At 41.6% G+C, this 20,561-nt stretch overlaps 1 protein-coding gene across 1 annotated transcript in view; it reads left to right on the plus strand.

Moving 5' to 3' along the window:
• Positions 1-228: 228 nt before the first annotated feature.
• Positions 229-20,561, plus strand: part of pax6a (paired box 6a) — a 48,495-nt gene continuing 28,162 nt past the window's right edge. Inside the window, exons 1-2 of the mRNA XM_086028141.1 lie at positions 229-366; positions 4,070-4,123. Of these exons, the coding sequence (XP_085884267.1) occupies positions 354-366; positions 4,070-4,123 (67 nt within the window). The 5' untranslated portion in view covers positions 229-353. The remainder of the gene's footprint in view (positions 367-4,069; positions 4,124-20,561) is intronic.

Here is a 20,561-nt window from a genome sequence, read left to right on the forward strand (position 1 = left end):
TTTGTGAACTGAGAGAGAGAGAGGGAGAGAGGGAGAGAGAGAGAGAGTCTTGTTCTCTCACTCCCTCTCTCTGTCTCGCTCACCAATCCAAATTGAAGCAGGGGAGCCCCCCACAGAAGCACTCACTAATGAACTCATCACTGTTCTGCTTTAAATATTCCCTCCCCCTCTTAGTTATTGCTCACCTCCCAGTACCCCCTCCTTCTTCTTTACCCTCCCACTCGACCAAGCAGCCTCCCAATCTCTTTTCTCCCTCGTCTGTCTTTCTCTTCACTTGTCTCTTCAGTCAAGGAGAAACTAATTGGAGGGAAGAAGAAGAAGAAGGAGCAAATTAAAAGTTTACTTCTCACAGAATGCCACAAAAAGGTAGGCCCGCTCATTCTTTCATTTGCTTGTAGTTTCTTTTTTCTTCATCTCTTGCCAATATGCATCCGTCAGAGACTGGACCTGAAAGTTACTTGAAATGTTGAACGTTATTTGAAGATATGTAACTAAATGAGTATTTAACCGATGCAACTGCAGATTTGGAGGACCCAACCCCAAAACACTGCGCACTTTCTCTTCTAAACGGCAACTTTTTTCATCTCTGAAAGGAAGCTGGGATTTCCCTTTACTTTTATCTCACTGATTGTGCCAATTGACTGCGATTGTCTGGTCTTCCATACTCATAATCGACCAAAAGTGTCAAAAGATAAACGGTACCTAACCTGAGATTCTACAATTATAATAAATCACCTATCTTACCGCACAGTTGTGTTTACAACTCATTTTACTAAACAAAAGTACTCTACAAAATGATCAACTGTAATGGTCTGTACCTTTGACTGTTTTGGGTCGCTTTTGGAGGAGTTTTCTCAATTGCTGGAAAGCTGAAGAATTTGGGAAGGAGTTCTTTTTGTTTTTTTGTTTTTTTTTTACAAACAGTTGGACAACAATTCATTCGATTGATAGGAGAGGAATTACATAATTCCTCATATGAACTTGTAATAAAAAGTTGAATTGAAAATGGATTTAATAGAATTAGTTCGACTAGTTCATTCTCCAATTAAGATAGTGTTCATGACGATTAATTAGGATGGACTTATATCATCCAATCCTACATCTGAACATGCATGAAAAATGTGCTTTTGTGTGACCCGCTACCAAGTGTTCAAATGAAGAAACACCACCTGCACAAACACGTCTGAATGCGCGTGGAACCACCTGAGCCACTTCATATTTCAGACACACACTAAACAAAAGTGTTTATCAAGCTGAGTTATTCTCTTGTAAAAGAATAAGTTAATGTTGTCAATAAATGTCTACTATACTTTAATACACCTGTGTCAGTTGCCTTCCTTTAATTTTTCAAGTCATTTGTTAGCTTTGAATACCATACAGCACCGCACGGCATTCCAAATAATAATAAATAAATTAGTCTCCTAAAAAAGAAAGTGGTCATATTTATCTGAAGCACCGAAGATCTAAAATGATGATTAAAATGCAATGCGTTGTCAAGTCGGATGGAGTGTTTTTATGGTTCTGCCGACAGTAGAGGCATTATTATTACAAAAATAATAATGAAATGAATAAATGAAAAAAATAAAAATAGGTACTTGTTGCAGCGGTGTAGGCCTACTACCGCCTTCACTGTAAAGAAATAGGGCCTACATTGTGCTGGAATATTAGACAGTATGATTTTTTTAAAATATCAAAGCTGTGTAACGGGTACATTAAGATACATTTGCCCAAATGGAAATATAATTATTTTTATTCTTTTTTATTTTGATTATCATTATTTCTATTATCATTGTTTTTATTATTATGTTTCTTCTTCTTCTTCTCCTTCTTCTTCTTCTTCTTTTTCTTCTTCTTTTTCTTCTTCTTCTTATTATTATTACATTATTATTATTATTATTATTATTATTATTACTAATAATACATGCTTCCGTTCCACATGTGCTCACTCGATTTATTGGTTCTCGCCGTGCACTTTGTATTTTGGCAAAGCCTCTTGTTTGACATAGACGGCTATTGAGTTGTAGTATTAATTTTACTCGCAGCGGAATTATAGGCCGACATAGGATATACAGTCACGCCAATTATTTTCTCTCTAATATCATACATATTTTGAATTGCCATGGTACCAAAGACCTTCCGTGCATTTTCTGTAGCGCTTTACAAATTCTTCTTATTATAATAAGTAGTGGTAGTTAGTTGTACTGTTGTAAAAGTGAAATCAATCCATTCCCCTCTGCATGCCCCATCCCTCCATATGAGCACGCTCAAATTAGGCGTCTGACTGCAACGTTCCTATTTGTTGGATAGAGCTCCATTCGAACTGGGTTCCCTGCCGCGGTTTTGTGCTGCTGTTTTTGAACGAGCCGCAACTAACGAGGCAAAGACAGCAAAATCCCGCCGACACACAAAAGCGGCCGCGGAGCTCCGGCTTCTTTGCCCGGCCGGTCTCTTTGTCTGTCCTCTTTCACAGGATGGAAGGTGCCGGCCGGGCAGCCGGGACGAGGTGCCCGCAGCCGGCCCGGGTGTGCATGCGCGGCCCGCGTCTCACGGAGCCGCTTCGTGTTCATTAAGCGCCTCGGGGAAAGAGAACAGCTTTCAAGTCACCCTTAAAGCAAGCACAGAGCGCTTTAGTGGACAATTTGGATGCACTACATTAATGAGGTGATCAGCAGTGCGTGTCACGTCACTTTCCATACAATACATCACACATGATGCCAGAAATGAAATAACGGTGCTGCTAAAATCAAGAACAACTGAACAAAGTAATTGCCTATTGGAATTTTTGGACAACAATTCATTGTCTACATTTTTGCATTTTAGCAGCATTAGTAAGTTGAGATTGTGTTTGCAAGAGGAAGCTAAGAAACGGAATCGTTTTGAATTGGACATATTATTATTATTATTATTAGTAGTAGTAGTAGTAGTAGTAGTATTGCATGTAAGAAGCAGCCCGGTTGCGTTTGTCTTTTCTAATAAATAAAATAACAAATGCAGCTGAAAAAAAACAAAAACTAACAGGGCTCAACATGAACGACGACAACCCTGTTGAAAAGCAAGCTTTTGTTGTTTGCTTTTTAAAATCCATTTCTTGGGGATGACAATTACGATTACAAGTTTATCTGTGGATGGTCAATTAGATAATTTGTATCTAAAATTTTGCTTTGCTAGACTTTTTTTTTTTTTGCAATACCAAACGGGGAAATACTTGTGTGTGTGTGTGTGTGTGTGTGTGTGTGTGGAGGGGGGGGGGGGGGGTACTTCAGTCAATTTCAGCTGCAAGTCAGGAACTACATTTGTGGGAATATTTTGAGTATATTTATTATGCCATAGAAAATATTGATTCTGAAAGAAAAGCTGGAGAATATACAACAGATAGTACAAACACACATGTCTTCACATTAAGGAATAATTTTCAGATTATTAAAAAACATATAGAACATGAATAATATATTGAGTTTCTTTTTTTTTTTGTTTTGCTGTAAATTGATGCTATTTATATATAGTTTCTCCATTTAGTACTTTTGTAAAGTTTGCCTATATAACAACTTATTTGGCTGGACAGAAGTGTCTCCCAACCTTCACATGTTTTACATCCTTCCCCCAAAATATGTTTAAAGACACATCACTAAATAAACATTTTCACACAATGGAAGAACATTTACTTGTTCTGCCTGTCACTATATGCCACTCACATCAACAATTAATACAAGTCAATGAATAATTTTCTCACCAATTAAGAGCAAATTGATATTTTTCCAGGGAACATTAAGACTTCATGTCAAATATTGGGCCATTTTGTCCAATTAAAAATCATGAGTTTATAACGCTCAACAAACTATTTATAACATTGTCAAAGCAAAATATGTAAATGACAAAGCCACTTTCACGGGACTATTTTTGCTATGGTTCTTTTCTCTTCCTTCTCTTTCAATTATTTGATCAACAGTGACCAGAATTTGATGTTCATCAGTTTCCACATCATTTGTTCGACATAAGATGAGTTGTACAAGACAATGCTGCACATGTTTTCTATGATAACAATAATCAAAGATGTTATCTCTTTGGACAGATTACAGAAGTCAAACAAGCTGGGAGAGCGGAGTTGCCTCCATCATGCAAAACAGTGAGTTTATTCATCTTCTCATTGCCTCCTTTGAACCATTGTAAAGCAAGTGTCCTTTGAAACGGTTGGTTTGGCGACTCTTTTATTGAATCCTGAATTCAGCTTTTAGATGCATACCATGTCAACAATTTGCATTTCTTAGATCGACATTTTGTCTGAATGTACTTCAATTTACATGGCATTTTATTATCCTTTGTTATTATTGTGGGCATTTATGATGAGATACTTATTATTATTTTATTTGAGTTATTTTCTGTGTGAACATTTTGGATGATACAAGGGCAAGCGACAAAGGTCAAACAGTCTCAGCAGCCATTCACTGACCCACTTTGGGTCTCCAATATTGCTGAATATGACTCTTGTGTTGTGGTAGTCCTACATTGGCGCTGGTTTCTGTTCAAAGATTCAAACCCTTTCGCCATTCACAAAAATGTTTGTTCTTCTGCTATACCATTTTGTAGTGCGTAGCACATAACACCCTCCGTTTTGGTCTACCCATTTAGAGTTGTTGTCACATTTAGAATGACAGACTAACTGACTAACTAACTGACTGACTTACTGACATTTTAATTCCATCCATCCATCCAATAACGATACCGCTTATCCTTACAAGGGTCGCGGGGCATGCTGGAGCCTATCCCAGCTGCCCTCGGGCAGTAGGCGGGGGACACCCTGAACTGGTTGCCAGCCAATCGCAGGGCACACAGAGACAAACATCCGCACTCACAATCACATCTAGGGGCAATGTAGATGGTCCGATCAACTTACTATGCATGTTTTTGGAATGTGGGAGGAAACCGGAGTACCCGGAGAAAACCCGCGCAGGCACGGGGAGAACATGCAAACTCCACACAGGGAGGCCGGAGCCGGGATCGAACCCACGACCTCTGAACTGTGAGGCGGACGTGCTAACCAGTCGATCACCGTGCCGCCCCATTGTTAATTCCTGCCTTGGATATTTGAGTTTTAAGATGAACACAGCCTGATTTCTGTTTTCTTTTTTTCTGCTGGACAAGAGGTTCATGCTGTTTGCAGTGAAGGTGTGTCGATTAGTCTGTGTCCTTTAACGTGTTCATCCCTTCAGTTATCAGTTACCCAATGCTACTGTTTATATCCAGATGTTATTCGGAAAGGAACAACTCTTGTCATTCAAGGAGAAATTCCATGTTTCATTCTGATAGCAATGCTTTTTTTTATTGAAACATAATTACCCCCTATACTTTGGAATCATCAAATACAACGACAAAAATCCAGTATTGCATCGTTTTAAAATGCCGTCTCACATGCTGACATTTTTGTGTAGATTTTTCTAGCTCTCTCCCTGTATTTGAACTGCATTATAAAAAAAATGCTGGATGAACGCAGAATTTCAAGGCAAAGAACTTCAATAACATTTTAAGTTGGGCAAATCAACACATTTTCAAAAAGGTTTTGCTGTTGTGAAAATCGGCTTTCCTGCATTTCACAGCAACGAAATATGAGTTTGCAGACTGGTTGTCCCTTTCATTGAACCTCAATTTAGAGATAACTAAAAACAACTTCCTTGCTTTATTGCCCAATATTGCCATAAATGTCAGTAATTTACATGTTAAAGTTTTTCCAACAAAATGACTGTTTTGTATATTGTCCCCTCATCCCTTGAAATTGTATTGATTTTGCTCTGTATGATTTAATAAAATACTCATTATAATTCAAGGAAATTCAATTCACATTCTGCTGTATATTACACGGAATCAGATGCAGGGATGCAAAGAGAAATTTAAGTGGTAAGAGTGAAAGGGTACCTCTTAAGGTATATATATATATATATATATATATATATATATATATATATATATATATATATATATATATATATATATATATATATATATATACATATATATATATATATATATATAATGATAATGTATGAATGTAAATTGCTGCTCAACTTCAATGAGTTGATTCAAAGTGAAACCTGTTGTGGTCCCAGGGGCAAGGGCTCATTTGGTTTGTATGCGGCATGGTTTGCATGCATGTGGGTGTATGAGGGAGGACTCACACACTCGTATGTTTTTCAATGGGTGGGTGTTTTTGTGGGAGGGGGGTGGTGTATGGGAGGTGGGAATAGACAGATTCGCAAAGGGAGCGCAGCCAAATTGACGCCATATGTCTGTCTATTAATTGTATGTCAGTAAGCGAAAAGGGTTGCTCCTCTGGGAAATGCTTCTGTGATGAAGATGTGTGCTGCAGGATGATCACACTTGAACACAGTGTAAACATGATGTGTGAGGCAGCGAGGCAAGGGTTCGACTGAGCGAAACGACCCTCCTCAGACAAGTCAACCAACGATTCTGGTCACAGTTGAGAGACTATTATGTCTCAAACACACAGAAAAATAGGAAGCATTTTACAAGGAACAATATAATAATATACATAATAATAGTTCTGAAAAAATCATGGTAACCATTCTTTTGATCCAGGACTTTATACCCATTAATTGTTTAAATGTCAAATCACTCTTGTGCTTTTAAGGGTTTATATCAACTATTCTTTGGTGGATAGAATTTGAAATGAATTTTAACTGAAAATAATACAATTATTTTATGCCACACTGAGACCAAAAGTCACAATGTCCCTAACCCAAGTTTTCATCTGCTCTCAAAAACGGTAGAAAACTAAATATGTTCATATCGTATTTTGAAAAGCTAATATTTACGTCACACACTGAATTATGCACTCAAAAGCTGAATCGTTTTCAAGCTTTGATGATGTTTGCAATGCTATATAACACCACTGGTAGCATAGTGGTTTACTTGCCTGATTTCACGCTGGCAGTGTGGCTTCAGTTGACACTCGGCGATGGTGCACACGTTAGCGTGAATGATCATCTGTCTCTATATATGCCCCGTGATTGATGATGTACATAGTATACCCTTTGCCCGACCACCTGGGATAGAGCTCGGTTGCCTCTAAATATACAAATGGGCTGTACAGTACGGCTTTCGTGAAGCCATTTGACAGCTGCTTGCTATATGCACTATGTGTATGTTCATATGTGTTCTGGCTGATGATGTATAATATATTAATGCCCTATAAAGTGCTCCGTAAAGCTGCAATATGCTTTCCCCTCCTAAGCCATTAACAGACAATAGACAACTGATTAATTGTACAGTTAATCCCTACTTAACCTGCCCCGCGTAACAGCGCAATACCACTCTATGTGGTCGAGTGGCAGACAGAGCATTAAGCCTCATCCAAACAATTGGACTTCCCCTTCCTGTGTTGGACCAGAAATCAACTCAATAATGGAAGCTGTATGAGAGGTGATATAACAAGGTTACTGAACATGCAGTCACTATACAAGTATTTCAAAGGTACTAACAATGTGACAGTACTACAAGACACAATTCAGAGCCATCACTTTTTTGGCATAGCACTGAAAATGTTGATTGTTGACAAATTCAATCAATTGCCGCATTGTATTATGTGGTAGTGAAGCACCATTCACAGCGACAGGACAACTGACGGCCCACTGAAAAGGAAGATGAAACTATTACAAAAAGAGAGTACAGTACTAAAAAAAACAATTATTAAGTCTTGAATGTCAAAAATGATCAAACAAATGATTATTGCTATTTCTGTGAATAATCATTGTCAAAGTGTGGCAAATGCAAGACTCCAGCTTTATGCGGGTGACATCATTGCATACTGCTGCTTTGCTACATCTCTTGCACAAGTGGTTTACAAAATATCTTTGTGGTCATTCAGAACACACTACATGAGCTGAAACTTGTTTTAAATGCAGATAAGACCTTGTAGGTCTACTACTAAGCTCGTAGTTTGTTGTTGTTGTTTATAACCCATCTAGCACCTGACCACATAATACTCCTGTATTTTCTACTCTTGATGGAAAGGAGATTGAGGTCCTCACTGTTACAAACACCCGGCATACTAATGGATGACTCTCGTAATTTTAAAATGCATTTACTGTATCTTGCGAAAAAAGCTAAAAATGAGAAGAGTTATGAGAAAGAAAGAGGGTGAGAAGATGCCTGCAGGAAAAGTGTGTACTGAAGCACATTTTCAGTGTGCAAAGGTGCATCCACACGTCCTCAAGGTTCATAACAAATTGTAAAGCTCTGTCCCATCATTGTGAGTTGTACTCTCGGGTTGGATGGCCAGCCAGCATTGGCGACCGCTCGCTCACTGGCGCATATTTAAGGCAATCTTCCCCCATCTTTGTGTTTTTATCAGGCAGATAAGTACGCGGTAGTATTCATTGAATTTGGGTGAAAAGCTTCCGGGTACTTTGCACCTCAGCCCGGAATCTCCTGCAGAATGACTCCAAGCTCAAGGAATCGGTGTCCTGAAATGTTTTTAAATCTAAATGGAAAGACATGGAAGCAGCTTCCATGGAAAGTCGATGTTTTAGCTCGGCTGTTTGAACAATTTATTACTAGCCGTGACTCATAGATGGTTTAATCCGAGATGCTGTACTTTGTATATTTTACTGTGTCTCTCTTTGTATCTCTGTAACTTTGTGTTTTGCCATTTGTGTTCTGCCTGCCTTGGTCAGGTCTCTCTTGAAAAAGAGGTTCTTAATTTCAATCGGGACAACCTGTTGAAATAAAGGTTGAATAAGTAATAAATTAGAATTAGAAATTGCTCATTTTACAAGCAAAAACGTATTTATTTTTTGAAGTAAAGTGATGACTAGATGGCAGGTCTCCAAAAAGAGGGGCCAACTTGCGTTTAGGGTTATAAATTCATTCGTTACAATTACGCATTTTTGAAACATTATAACTTTATTCTTGAAATGTAATGTTAGGACTTGTTTTGCTTCTATTATCATTATAAATGCACAGTACCTTAACCGAACAGTAAATGAAAGTACAAATTCAATATGCAAAATCAAATTTACGAGATAAGCCTGCATGATTTTTAATTTTCTTTGGGACTCATTAAGACGAAGCGGGGGGATGAGGCCATGCTCTGCTGCTCATTAAATGGTTGATGATATCCAGAGCTGGGCAGTCCATCCCGGGGGCGGAACGGTCCCGGACAGACGCCCATTTTTGGGACAGAGGACGGGGGCGTGACAATTTTAAAAAAGGGTCCGACTAAGCAACGGCGGAGGTGGATTTTAGTCCCGCCCATTAATCGTCTCTCATGCGTGTGACGTGGTCGCAAGGCGGCCAAACTTCATCTAAACCTACTCGGCGAAATGGGCAAACGACAAAAATTGCCTCTGAACGCTTCAAACGCGCCGCTAGTTACCCAACTGCGCAGGAGATTTTTCAACAGCAGATACAGCGCGAGTTCAACTAGTACGACAAGTGATGAGACGGGGTAGTGCGAGCAGCGTCACAGAGCCAGCACACTGGCGAGTGACGCCAGCATGTCGCTTGACTGTTCACCGGAGGAGTACTTAGCTTCAATGACCTAAAATAAATTAATGTTTATTTTTAGAGAGCCACGCCTCAAATGGGGCAGAGAACAAGCATCTTGATGGGGGGCCCCCTATGGCCCACCCATAGCGTTGGCTGTGGCGGTGATGGTATTGAAAGCACTGCAGAAGTAAAAAAAAAAAAAAGACACTTTTAACAGTCGTCCCCAGGACGATTCCAGGTAAGCCAAGGCTCGATGCAGCAGAAAATGACTCCATCATCCACTCCAACAGCAGGCCGATAGTCGGACTGCAGCGGAGGCAGCGACAAACGCAGATGACAAAGGATGATCCACTCCGTGGCCTTTATTAGTCTGTCGTGTCCTGGCTGTTTTAGGAACCGGCACCATGCAGGAAATCTTCCACAGGGCTGCGAATTTTTCCAAGCTGAGGTTATGGTTAAAAATGTACTGGACAATCTCCCGACCTGCTCTGTAGATGTTGAGAGAGTGTAGTGGCGTGAGTGTGGCCCATGGGACCAATACCGGGAAGGGGCAAAGTTGTTTGTGCAGACCTGAGGGGAGGCAAGCTGCAGCTGAGCAGAAGTGACATGTCTCAAGTGGCGTGAAGAAGTGGGTCCATGTCGATTGGGATCGGGAGAGCAGATCAAATCTATCGAAAATCAAGAAAAAAAAAATGGATGAACTGATTTGTCCATCTCAGAGACCTCACTTATCAACGCTGTGTGTGCACAAAATGGGGCTTGAGAGAATGCACAAAATATGTAACCTATCAAAAAAGTGAACTTCTGTTTTCTACCTTTCACAATTTAACAAACTGGCTATGTGGAAAGGTTTGAAAAACTTTCTACCAAATCTACTTTCCCTCACCAGATGAAGTTATCTGTTTGTCTATCTATTAGGGATGTTCCGATCAGGGTTTCATGATACCAAATACCAATACCGATCATCCATGAGTGAGATCGGCCGATTCCGATACCGATCACATGGAATATCTGTATCTTTTTCCATTTATTTAGGGTGAGTGCTATTGGCAATATTATCTGGAAAAAAAGCAGCCATATTATTGCCGACAAAAATCTATATTTTCAAAAGCATGAAAAAATACAAAACCATTGCTGGCACAATATAAACAATTACTCAGTCACAAAGATAATGAAAAACTTAAATTTACCAGCTTTTAGTAATGCCATTTTTAACCGATCAAAATAATCAGTCTCAACGGACTTAATTATGCAAAAAGTCAAATAGATAACAAGCCACCTAAATATTGCATGGTTCAGACTATAATCAAAGTACAAAAAATAGTCACATGCTGTCAAGATTCTGGTGCCAGAATGAGGTGGATTCTAAAAATGCAGACAAGAATTTGAACAAAAACAAGTATTTATTTACACAAAAAATATTGCCAGACCGAAAAAGTACAACACAAAATTCTGGTATAAAATGATCAGGGAGAAACGTTGTAAATCACAGCGCTTGCAGGGGCTGCAGGCGCTGGGACCATGAGTCGTTCTGGCTTGAAGCGAACCGGCTTACCTCCACGCTCCCGACGTCTTTCCCTCAGGCGGTTGTCCAGTCTGATAGCTAAAGCAATGAGCTCCTCCAAAGTTGCGGTGTCATCGTGGACGGCTAGTTCGTCTTTCAAGAAGGAGTTTAAAGTCCGACGAAAAACAGTCCGTAAGGCGCAATCGTCAAATCCGCTCTCCGCGGCGAGAATACGGAAGGCCATCGAGTAGTTGGCTACAGACTGGTTACCTTGAACGCAGTCCATTATTTGCCCTCCAGCCTCCCTTCCACGGACTGGGTGAAAAAGCAACCGACGAAATTCCGCGAGAAGTTACGGGAAGGAAGACCGGAGTTCAGGGCGTGCGTTGCTCACGGTTATGGCCCAAGCACTAGCTTGGCCAGTCAACGGACTCATCATGAAGACTATCTTGGTGCTATTACGGGCATAAGTAGACGGTTTCTGATCGAAAATAAGAGTACATTGATGTATAAATTGGCCACACATCGGATGGGATAGGGACGGTTCGTGAAACTGCCCCATGGGTGGGTACTTCCCGGCCGCACATGGGCTAAGTCTGGACATGCGGTGGCTTGAGAGCTAAAGTGCTTGACTTGCGACCCAAATTTTCGAACCGATGGGCCAACAGGGCGACCGCCTCGCAGACTTCCCCGAGAGCCGTCTGCTGTTCACCCACCAGTCGTCCTTGACTGGCCAAAGCTTTCATGATCTTTTCAGAGTCGGTAGAATCCATGGTCGGATTATTCTGTCAAGATTTCTGGTTAATACCAGAATGAGGTGGATTCTAAAAATGCAGACACAAAAGAATTTAAACAAAAACAAGTATTTATTTACCCAAAAAATATCACCAGACTGAAAAAGTATAACATAAAATAAATGACTAGGGAGAAACGTAGTCAATCAAAGCGCTTGCAAAAGGCAAGGAAATAGCAAAAACCGAAATTGCTTGTTGCCAAAGAACAAGATGATCCAAAACGCGTATAATACAAACTGAGTAAAGCTTTAAATAATAAAACTACTTACATGAACGAAGGAAGTGTACTACGGAGCAAGTGGAAGATAACAAGACGGGTCTAGAAAATTCTAGATCTTGGAATCAGTCATGAGCAAGGCAACTAATCCGACGGTGAGTAGCCTGCTTGGCAGTCCTTAAATTGTCGATTGATTGAGATTGCAAACAGGTACGCTGCAGCGGATCCACCTACTGCCCCTACTGGAGCAACAGGGAACAACAAAAACAAACCATGACCTAGGGCTGTTCGATTTTGCCTAACAAGAAAATCCAGATTATTTTCTCTCAAACCCAATTTTACAATTACGATTACGATTTCTTTGTAAAATAAAAAATAATGAAAAATTATGTATTTTGAACGTCTTTTATTTCATCTAAATTTTTCTTTCTTTGAACTCAAAATGCCAGTCAATTTAATCTAATACACACAGAACAATCCATTGGGATTAACAGCATTTTACTTACACAATAGATTTCAGATCTGTTCTTAATTAAACCAATAATGAAAGAAGAAAGTGCATATACCATCTGAAACTAAATCATCAACATGAGAGAAGGTAGACAGTCAATTCTGTAAACCAAACGGTCTGTCAGCAAGTCATTTTGCCAAACAGCTAGTGACTAGACTTTCACTTTTCTCCCTGGTCTTACTTAAAAAATAAATCAATGATTAGTTTAAAAATAAATTATACAATGCACTGTCAATCTTAAGTACGGATGCATAGTCATGACCAGAGGTCCGTTGTAGAGGAGAAAAAAAGTGACGCCTTTCAGACGTTGAGTTACTTGCTCAAGGGTTGTATTGTACATGCGGGGCACACACTACACTACAGATCTATATTTGCCCGATTTATTAACTAAACGCTCAATTGCCTGAGCAAATAGCTGAATCGCCGGTAGCACCGGTGTTGTTGTAGTTTTTCTGGACTGCGCGTTCGTGGGAGGAAGTGGAAATGCAGAGGAAACTACGGTGGCTTTGATACACTAAAAATAAAAAAATCGAATGTGCCGATTTGAACGTTTTTAACATCGTTTTATCCAGAAAATTCGGTTTCGGTTCAAAATCGCTTAATCGAGCAGCTCTACCATGACCAAAACAAGAACAGACCATGATGCATGCAGGCTTCCCTCGAATAAACTATTCAATATGTTCCTAAATTGAAACGACCCAGAAACATGCTTTAATGTCTTGTGCATAGACAAACTATCTTGTGCATTTGTCAACGAGAAAAAAAGTCACTGTTAACCTTTTCGTGAATTGTAAAATAATATAGTGGCTCTGTCGCCCACAGGTGACATACAATGCGTCTCCCTGTGGCAATAATGCCACTTATACTGTGCTGTCAGTACCGCATCATACATAACAAGCTGCAGGGTGTGTGCCATACACCCCAAACTCGGAAGCCCAATTATTATCGGTCATAGCTTTCACCGTGTTCCGGGCATTATCTCTCCATACCATGTGTATTTTGTCTTTTGGAAACTCACTTGTTAGATTAAACATTGACACTGGACTGACATCCGAGCTTCATTTAACACTTGTAAAACTTAAATAGGATAGGCATTCTTTGAGGAGACAGTACACTCTCTGTGGAGCTCAGGAAGAGCTACGTCCAAGTATTTGCGTCCCGGTATCACGTAGCGGGTGAGCAGATGGCGGAATCCATTGTCTACCACGATCGAGCATGGTTGGTCATTAAGTCTGATAAATGTAATTATTTTCCTGGTTATTTGCGTTGCCTTTTAGCTGTCGCGCTGATGTGGGTTTGAGTTGGTCAGCATGGGCTAAGTTAGCTGCCGTTTCATTGTTGCTGCTGCTGCGTTTACTTTATTCAATGTAGTAAGCCTCGTAAACTCACCATAGTCTTCCAATTGCTTGTTCTTCAAATGCCGGATTAAGTTGTGTTGAAACTTTTGGCCATGCTCCCCCCACGAGGTACCTTTTCATGGCATATATTACAGGATGCAAACTCCACACAGCAGACATGTTAGCCTCTGTTTGTTAGTGCCGTGCACTGCACGCAGGCTGGTCTCTCATGGCTGTAGACTGCGAAGCATGAGCTGCGGGTGATCAGAATTTTTGATCGGCAATAAAAGGCTTTTTATCAAATATTCCGATCATGTAATTTTTAATGAATATCGGCTGATCATGATTGGTGCTCAACCATTTTTGTGTTAATGTCCTAGTGGTTGCAAAACAAATCTAACTAAGAGACACAGCCATACCAATGAACAGAACTGGGCATCGCCTAACCGCCTTCCGTCCTGCATATTTAATCGACCATGTGGTCCAGGTCCGTCCCTCCTCGGCGACAGCCAATCGGTATCAAGAATGTAATCTTCACGTCACACGCAGGCGCTGCACGAGCAGGCACGCTGCCAAACAAAGAAAAACATCAAACAAAAACAACAGACATACGCACAGCGGAGTGATGAAATTAAAAACAATGTGGGGCACGTCATTGCGTCTGTGGGACCGCAGGGTACACAATACTGTTTTGTTTGTTCTCTTTTTCCTTAGTCGGCCTCGTGTCAGGAGTGCGGCACCTGCGTGTGACGTGGTACAGGTTAAGTCCGTTCTTGACGTCGTTTGGCCGACTGGAACCACGTGGGTCAATTAAATATGCAGATGGGAAATAGGCGATGCCCAGCTCTGCAAATGAATAAATAATTGTAAATATGAATTCAAAAGATTCTCAATTATCCTAAGGGCAATCCGTCAGGTCTTTCATAAATGTAAGAAAATCAAGAAAACAGCAAGATAAGGAAAAAAAAAAGGCCTTTAAGCAAAATTTGCTTTTGCTTTTGAAGCTTCCTGAACTCTGAACTCCCTTGTGTCTTATTTTGGTCAGAATATCACTGACGGCACTGACACAACAAACAATCAGACACCATACGCAACATTTTTGAAAAAGGCTCTGCTATTGCATACGGCTGTAGAGTAATACTGACTCTGATTTTTGGAACATGTAAGGAAACCTTCAAACTCCTCCACCCCTCTTTCTGAAGGAATCTTTCTTGGGAAGATGCCTGTGCGCGCATAAGCAAACACAATAACATGTATTATACAGTGCCAGTAACCAAATACAAAATAGTATTCTATCAATTAGCTGAGGAACACATTTCAGCGTATAAACATTTTATAACTCAGTATATGCCTTTAACAACCAGCAAACATTTGTCAGTATACTCTCTGGCAATAATGCAACAAATAATCCTTTCAAGAAAAAAAACCACAAAGAGACTTGTCAATTACTCATTCCTATATCTTCTATGAGGGATGGGGTAGACTGCCCAAACCCTCCAACTGAGTGTGAGGATTATTCTGCCCCATGCTCGCTCAGCTCCTGTAGCTATGAGCAAACAAAGTCTTTCAAGTATTCGGGAGCTGTCCTCACTCTTGCAGGAAAACATATTGGATTCTGCTCATTGCTTGCACGAAGAACGTCAGGTATGGCAGGTGTACTCACCTCCTCAGGATCAGCGTTTACCTGGGCCTCCGGCAAGTCCTTTGATGTCTCGGCTCCTCCAGTGGTCTGCAAGAGATGGTATCGGTTCCTTTGCAGCATACCCCTGGGTGTCTCGACAACATAGGACCTCGGCGTGCTCGCAGTAGATACAATGGTGCCACATTCTTGCATGTCTCTGACCCACACCTGATCTCCTGGTCGGAGGTGTGGCATATTTTGTGCTCGGTGTCTGCGATCATAATTTTGACGCTGCATCTGTCTGTACCTCTGTTCCGTAGTCTTCAACCGTTCCATGTCTGCACATCTGCAATTGAGCTGAGATGAAATCACAGGAACAGTTGTTCTTATTCTCCTTCCCATGAGGAGTTCTGTGGGACTGTAGCCATTCGCCATGGGAGCAGCACGGTAGGCCATGAGTGCAAGATTTCGGTCGCCAGACTTTTTGAGTGACCCTCAATGGTCCTCACCACATACTCAGCCTCCCCATTGCACTGTTGAAAACGTGGGCTGGACATCACATGTTTGGACCTCCATTCCGATGCAAACATGTTGAAGACTACAGAAGCAAACTGTGACCCGTTGTCGGAGCGCACTTCTTCAGAAACTCCGTGACGAGCAAAGATAGACTTGAAGTGTTCAATCACTGCCCCCGATGTGGTAGACGTCAGCCTGGCCACTTCGAAGAACCTTGAGAAATAGTCCACAATGACCAGACAATATTTGTCATTTATCTGAAATAGATCAGCTCCTACCATGGCCCAGGCCCTCAATGGGCCCTCAGTAGACATTGTTTCCCTGAGATTTGTCCTCTCCCTGGCACACACATCACAGTCCTCGATTGTCCTAGCCATATCTTTGCTGAGACCCGGCCACCACACCGACTGTTTTGCCCTCTCCCTGCATATAGTAATTCCCAGGTGACCCTCGTCAAGCTTGGACAGCATGTCTGCCCTAAGTGACGCTGGAATCACAATCCTGCAACCATACAGCAGCAGTCCATTCTGAACCGTGAGCTCACCAGAAAATGGCAGATTCTGCAAACCTCTCACAGGCCCATGTTGAGGCAAGCGCCTCTTTCTCAATCTGGGCATACCGCTGTTCGGTGCTGCAGAGGGCTCTCGAAACATACGCCACTGGTTTCCAACTAGCGTCTGCTTGCTTCTGGAGAAGTACCCAACCCGAACGAGGATGCATCAGCAGAGACAAGTGTTTCAGCATTTTGGTCGTATAACGTCAGCCAGGACGTGTCTTCTCTGCCAGTTCAGGCAGGAACAAGGTGGTTTGTCATCCCTAGGAAACGTCTCACGTCGCTGATGTTGCCCGGCTCCTTAATAACTTTTACACTCACTTTGTCAGGGTCTGCGCCGACCCCTGATGGATCAATAACCTGTCCCAGGAACTTTATCCATCTCTTTGAGAACTCACACTGTTCACTTAGCATGACGCCTGCTTCCTGCAGACGTAACAGAGTCCTCCTCAGTCTCTCGTCATGCTCACACTATGTGGCTCCCCAGAAAAGCACATCATCCATTTGACATAAAACACCATCCAGACCCTCCAAAATGCGTGACATGCACTTCTGGAAGTGTTCTGGTGCAGATGAGATTCCAAAGCAGAGGCGGTTGTAGCAGTAGTGCCCAAATGGAGTGATGAATGTAGTCAACAAAGAAGACTCCTTGGACAGTGGAATCTGGCAGAATCCAGCGTTGGCATCCAACTTTAAAAACACCTTGGCTCCTGCCAATTGACCTCAAGTGTGTTTGACTGAGGGAAGTGGGTGTTTATCTCAGATGACAGATTTATTTAGTTCAGTGAGGTCCGTGCATATTCTCACCCTGCTCTTGCAAGTCCACTTGAGCATCACCACCATAGGCGTACATCACTCCGTTGGCACCTCCAATTTAGAGATGACTCCTTGCGGCTCCATACGCTTTAGCTCCTCTTTAACTCTTGGCAGGAGTGGGAGAGAGATGCTTCTGGGCGTCGAGAGAGAGAAAGGCTGTGCTTCAGGCTTCAGTACAATTTTGTACTCACCCTCCATTTTACCTACTCCACTGAAAAGGTTTGGAAACTCCCTTTTTACAGACTCCTTGGAATCCAGGCTGATGTTCTCCACTCTAGTGACCAGCTGCAGTCTCATTGCAACATCCCACCCAGCAGTGGTGTGCTCAGCCCTTTCACAACATATATGTCTGTCATCCATGGACTGGTCATTGTATCAGCTGACAAGGAGCCCAGGAATGTAACTTTGTCTGCATAATCATCAGTTTCTGCAACAGCACTCACTTCATTTATTTTTCTCATTCTGCACACTCTTGCGTAATGCCCCTTTTTCTTGCAGTGATTACACATTGCTTCTCTTTCTGGGCATTGTTGCAGACTATGTCCTTTCGCATCAGCACATCGTTTGCATTGTGTCTGTCTATCCTTCGGTGCTTTTTTTTAATTGTCCCTTCATGTTGCCACTGTGTTTGTTTAGGCCACTGTCAAGCTGAGTGTTGGTGAAGTCAACTTTAATGTTAGACTTTAACATTGCTTCTAAATTAGCTCACTTTGACGCGCTCTGTTAATTGCTTTCTCCAGTGTTAATTCTGGGTCCATCTGCAGTTGTTCTGATAAACCTTTATCTCTCAAGCCAACAACAAATCTGTCTCTCACCATTTCGTCATGAAGAGCTCCGTATCCACAATACACCGCGAGACATTGTAGTGCCGCGTGAAAGCCATCAGCCGACTCTCCCTCTTGTTGCCACATATTAAACTTTTAAGACATTTCTGCGAGCCACGAAGTGGGTATCCAACTTTGTTTTGACTGTGTCATAGCCACTCGCTTCCACCGGGCTCAGGTGGAGGGAAACTAGTATGTTCTCCGCTTCCTCCCCCATGGTGTAGATAAGCGTATTCACCTGATTTTCATCCGCTTGCGTTTCCAACCCAGAAGCAATGCAAAACCTTTCAAACCTCTTTATCAATTTCGTCCAGTCTTCTGCCCTGAACGTACATTTTTCAGGTGAGAGACTTGAAACTGAGACACGCACCCGCCCGCAGCCTGATCTGGCTCACCCGAAACAAAAACTTGCACACACTGGACGCTCCCTCGGTCAGGTTCAGCTTATAACAGAATAAACTTTCTTCTGACACCATGTCTTCTTAGTTCGCGAGTCTGGCCGAACTATATTTGCAGTAGGCATCAAGAGGAATGACACACATGATTGAAGTATTATTGCGCAACTGTTTATTTGCCCCATGCGCAGCCGTCCCTATGCAAGGTTCCTACCTACATATGTGACCTAATACTACAATATCTATTACTGTACTTTACCTCCACTTGCTACAACTGTTATGTCAGCCTCTGAAAGGCTGCATAGATCTTTGTCCTTCCTGCGTACTTCAGGTGACAGCAGAGCTGCTGAGATTTCCGGTTGCTGCTTCAGAAAACAGTCCAGCAATGAGCTCTTCCAGCGTGTCACAAAGTCAATCAACAGCTTAAGCAGACACAGGCCCAGTCATTTTTGCTTGTGATTTGCTGTGGAGCTACAACGACAAAATGATGCCATGCGTCTTATGCTACCGAGCAGGCGCGCCACAGCGGAAACTCTGAGCGCCACTTGAGAAGCTAAATTACGTACCGTATTTTCCGGACTATACGTCGCTCCGGAGTACAAGTCGCACCAGCCATAAAATGCATAATACAGAAGAAAAAACAGATATAAGTCACACTGGAGTATAAGTCGCCCCCCCCCCCTCCACCACCTCTCGGAATCCGAATTGTCTCTGTCGCATAATGCAAATAAATGTGTCCATATAAATCAAATTTATAAAATTGTGCACTTAGTACACATCATTTCCACTGAGCTCCGATGGTAACATTTAGCTAACATCCACACATGTAGCATTACAAGAAAGTTACGGTAAGATAACTTTAAACTCACCAAAACGGTCGTAGATCCATTAAATAAGTATTGTATTTATCGCAGACCATGTAGAATATTTCCAAGTCTCCAAAAGTATTTTATTATTTGGTCGTAATTATCTGTTCTCTCCTCCGCTCGTGCAGGCGTGTGTGTGTGTGTGTGTGTGTGTGTGGCTGGCTGATGATGTAAGACCATGCACTGCCAGGCACGGCGCCTTTTAAAGGATCAGTACACTATTGTGTATAGATGGATTGATAGACAGTCAAATCGTCTTTTTATCATACTATTTCAATTACTTATTTAACACAATATTCGACTTTAAACGTTTAAATTATTCATGCATTTTAATTGCCTTTAGATGGATTGATCCTTATGTTCTTTATGTGGGTGAAAATAACATGTGAAATGATACACAGGTAATAATGTGTTAATAATTTCACTCATAAGTCGCTCCGGAGTACAAATTCCACCCCCGACAAAACTATGAAAAAAAACGTGACTAGTCCAGAAAGTACGGTATGTGTGCAAAACAGCCGATGTGCAACAGGTCCATCATTTCAACCTTAAGGACAATATTCTCAGCTTTGTCCGTTACGATGGCTGGCTCTTTGTAAGTTTCCGTTCTCCAATTGCTTGGACCAATGGGTTCCATAAATGACTTGCATTATGGCTGGTTTCAACTGCACTAGTCAGTTGAACATGCCACATTAGATTCCACTCGTCATCAATGTAGTGAGCAGTGATTGTTAGCCATGATTCCGTTGCTTTGGATGTCCAACAGTCAAAGATAACGGTGAGTCTTGATGCTGATTTAAGTGATGTTGCAATGCTTTGTTTCACATTTGCGTAAATCTTTGGGATTGTTACTTCACTAAACTTTTTGTGCGTGTGTATAGTGTAGCGTGGCTCCAGAATCTTAATAGGATGCTGAAACCGTCAACTGCACAGTATGGTTGTTTGCCCTTGCAAATGTTTGTAGCTGTAGCATTTGTTATTTTCTGGACTTGCGGAGGATTTAGATGTAACATGATTTCAAATGCCTTCTTGGGCTGAGGTGGAATGTGTTTGCGCAGGGGGGTGTCTTGTTAAATGGCTTCGAAGATTCGTTGTGTTCCTACAATACC

Source organism: Filicampus tigris, chromosome 4 (genome assembly GCF_054856515.1).
Source record: "Filicampus tigris isolate MCC_2025a chromosome 4, RoL_Ftig_1.0, whole genome shotgun sequence".
Taxonomy (NCBI): domain Eukaryota; kingdom Metazoa; phylum Chordata; class Actinopteri; order Syngnathiformes; family Syngnathidae; genus Filicampus; species Filicampus tigris.